The sequence below is a fragment of the Oncorhynchus nerka genome, linkage group LG26, assembly GCF_034236695.1.
Source record: "Oncorhynchus nerka isolate Pitt River linkage group LG26, Oner_Uvic_2.0, whole genome shotgun sequence".
NCBI lineage: Eukaryota > Metazoa > Chordata > Actinopteri > Salmoniformes > Salmonidae > Oncorhynchus > Oncorhynchus nerka.
In genome coordinates, this window is record NC_088421.1 from 55,742,627 (window position 1) to 55,745,839 (window position 3,213).

General features: G+C 46.1%; 1 protein-coding gene across 1 annotated transcript in view; it reads left to right on the forward strand.

The window, feature by feature from the left end:
• Nucleotides 1-627: 627 nt before the first annotated feature.
• LOC115145490 (cytosolic Fe-S cluster assembly factor nubp1) overlaps nt 628-3,213 on the forward strand; it is a 21,066-nt gene continuing 18,480 nt past the window's right edge. Inside the window, exons 1-4 of the mRNA XM_065010911.1 lie at nt 628-716; nt 1,607-1,711; nt 2,371-2,504; nt 3,191-3,213. The exon at nt 3,191-3,213 is cut by the window's right edge and continues 46 nt beyond it. Of these exons, the coding sequence (XP_064866983.1) occupies nt 686-716; nt 1,607-1,711; nt 2,371-2,504; nt 3,191-3,213 (293 nt within the window). The 5' untranslated portion in view covers nt 628-685. The remainder of the gene's footprint in view (nt 717-1,606; nt 1,712-2,370; nt 2,505-3,190) is intronic.

Here is a 3,213-nt window from a genome sequence, read left to right on the forward strand (position 1 = left end):
CAAACAGCCTCAGGGCGAGACAGGGACGAATGTCAGGTGGTTGCCAGGGTAACTGTTTTGCATGGCAGGGGCTGGTCCCGTCATAGCTTCATAACCCAGAGAGACAGGGAAGGTGTGTGTGCGTGCGTGCGTGCGTGCGTGCGTGCGTGTGTGCGTGCGTGCGTGTGTGCGTGCGTGGAGGATGTTGTATCAGTCACATTAGTTTCCCAAACTCGGTATGGAAGCAGATGAGGACATGTGGATGGAAGAACGTATAACCAGCAAAGAGAGTGAATGTAAACCAGGGGGAAAAAACACACTACCCTCCCCAAAGCAAAAAATATATTTTAAAAATTAGACAACCCTCCTCTATTTTATAGTAGTGCTACAATGCAATTCTGGATATTAAAAAAAAAAAAAACTCCATAAATCACTAGGGACAGCCCCCATTGATTTGGGCCCGTAGTGGGGTGCTCCCATAGCAGGCACAGAGGCCTGGATCCCCCCCTATACGGATTTTTAAAAAGCATATTGAAAATATGGGCCTGGTAACCCGTTCAATCCCCAGGCTGTTTTACAATTATTATAGTGTGTCTATTTTTTTTATAGTTTAGTCTCTGGTTTCGTCAAACGTGCGTATGCGGAACCTTTTTTGAGATGAGACGTGATTTCAGTCCGGACGAATATCCACAGCGCTCCAATAAACATGGCTGACATTCCAAGTGATGCGCCACAGCGTGAGTTTATTTTAAGTTTATTATAAGAAAACAAGTCCGTCTCCAGACACCACGTTAATTATATGTGTTTTTTTTTAGCCTTTTATAATGTTACTTGTTAGTTGTTTGTGAATGTTAAGTTTGTTGTCGTCGTTGTTAATGAAGTTTGTCTGAAAGTTAGCTGGTGAGCCTGTTAGCATAGCTGCCTGTCAAATAGTCAAATACTCACTGCACTTCGATACAAAGTGATTTTCTCCGTTAACCTTAATAAACCTCGATCTCTTAACCTACGTTAATTATCCTAACCTGCTACAAAAAAACTTAATTTCGGGTGTTTCAGGGGAAGTGCCGTGAAAATGGTTTCTCCATAAGACAACAGACAGATGGCGCAGTTTTACAAACCAGTTTAACAGATCCGTTTAGCAGTGTTTATGTCATGTCAGCCAATCAGCTCATTTGTTGTTCAACGCTTACGTGCCGTTTTCATAATGGCTGCTGTGACTCATTTTTAAGTAATCGTTCAATTCTTCTCAGTTTAAATAGTTGAGGTAATGGGAACAATTCTGACAACGCATTGATACCTCGTACCGGCCCCCTGGTGTCTTAAATCTACACCGGAAGCCTGTCTGACCGTAGTGCAGATGGTCGGGTTGTTCTCTAGGATAAACTGAATCACATGACCTGTCAAAAACATAGACAGGATCTGTCCAATAAACTATATATTTGGTCAATGGATCTGCGTTTTAACTCATTCAGTCACATGCAAATTAGTGGACAAAGAAACAAGCATTTCCCACATATTCAATCTTGGTCACTTTTTGTTTGATTTTACATTTGGCGCTATTATCTGATTGGTTGGTCATGGTGGTTGTTTTTGATGTATTGACCTGATTGGTTGTATTGGTTGTCAGACTGCCCCGGTACGGCCAGTGAGCAGGCAGGGAAGACGTCAGCATGTCAGGGTTGTCCCAACCAGAACCTCTGCTCCTCTGGAGCCACTAAAGCACCAGACCCAGGTAAAGACTCAGTCTCTCTGTCTCTGCTCCTCTGGAGCCACTAAAGCACCAGACCCAGGTAAAGACTCAGTCTCTCTGTCTCTGCTCCTCTGGAGCCACTAAAGCACCAGACCCAGGTAAAGACTCAGTCTCTCTGTCTCTGCTCCTCTGGAGCCACTAAAGCACCAGACCCAGGTAAAGACTCAGTCTCTCTGTCTCTGCTCCTCTGGAGCCACTAAAGCACCAGACCCAGGTAAAGACTCAGTCTCTCTGTCTCTGTTCTGCCCATATCTTGATCTGGTGAATAGCTGCACTACTGATTTGATTAGTCTGCAATTCCTTGTTTTCAATGTATGTTTAATGCCTTTATCTCTTTACTCACTCACTCACCCCCAACCCCCTCCCCAACCCTCCCTCCCTCCTCCTGTCTCTCTTTTTCTCCCTCACTCTCTCTTTCTCTCTCCCCCTCCCTTTCTCTCTCCCCCTCCCTCCCTCCTCTCTCTCTCTCTCCTCCTCCCTCCCTCTCTTTCTCTCTCCCTCCCTCCCTCTCCCTCCCTCCCTCCCTCTCTTCCTCTCTCTCCCTCCCTCCCTCTCTTCCTCTCTCTCCCTCCCTCCCTCTCTTCCTCTCCCCCTCCCTCCCTCTCTCTCCTCTCCCCCTCTCTCTCTCTCCCTCCCTGCAGCCATAGAGGAGATAGCAGAGAAGATGTTAACAGTGAAACATAAGATCTTGGTCCTGTCAGGGAAAGGAGGTGTAGGGAAGAGCACCTTCAGCGCACATCTGGCCCACGCACTGGCTAGTGACGCCACTAAAGAGGTAACACTTCAACATCTCTCTCCCTCTAAGCTCTCTATTCTCCACTCGTTCGTTAGGTCTCTTTCTCCCCCCCCCCTCCCTCCCTCTTTTCTCTCTCTTCTCCCTCTCTCGTGTACTGTGGGAAGGTCACCCAGATAGCTGACGACAGTGATGATACAGAGGAGAAGCATAGCACATAGCGTCCGTCTGATCAGACCACGTTATATCTCAGGTTTTCATTCAACTGTCAATGAAATAAAATAATAAAATAAATCATAAAAGCTGAAATAAAACACTCTCACTGCCTCTACCTGGTGAAGTCTGCATCCAGTCTGTTTACATACCCACTCTGTGTCATCGTCAAACAAAACCTTTCTCTGTGGGTTTTGTCTCCCCCTGGTGGTCACAAATGGAACATTGGCTAAAATCTTTAGCTCGACTCAGTGCTGCCTCTCTGTGGCCAGATGAGGGTATGACGTCTGGACAACGTGTTAATGCATTTACATTTACATTTAAGTCATTTAGCAGACGCTCTTATCCAGAGCGACTTACAAATTGGTGCTTTCACCACAAATTGGTGCTTTCACCAATGCACTGGCTAAGTGATACCTGCTAAATCTGCTGTCTGTTGACTGGAGAACATGTTCTACACCCTAACCTCCGTGTGTGTGTGTGTGTGTGTGTGTGTGTGTGTGTTTTTTCTCCAGGTTGCTCTCCTAGATGTGGACAT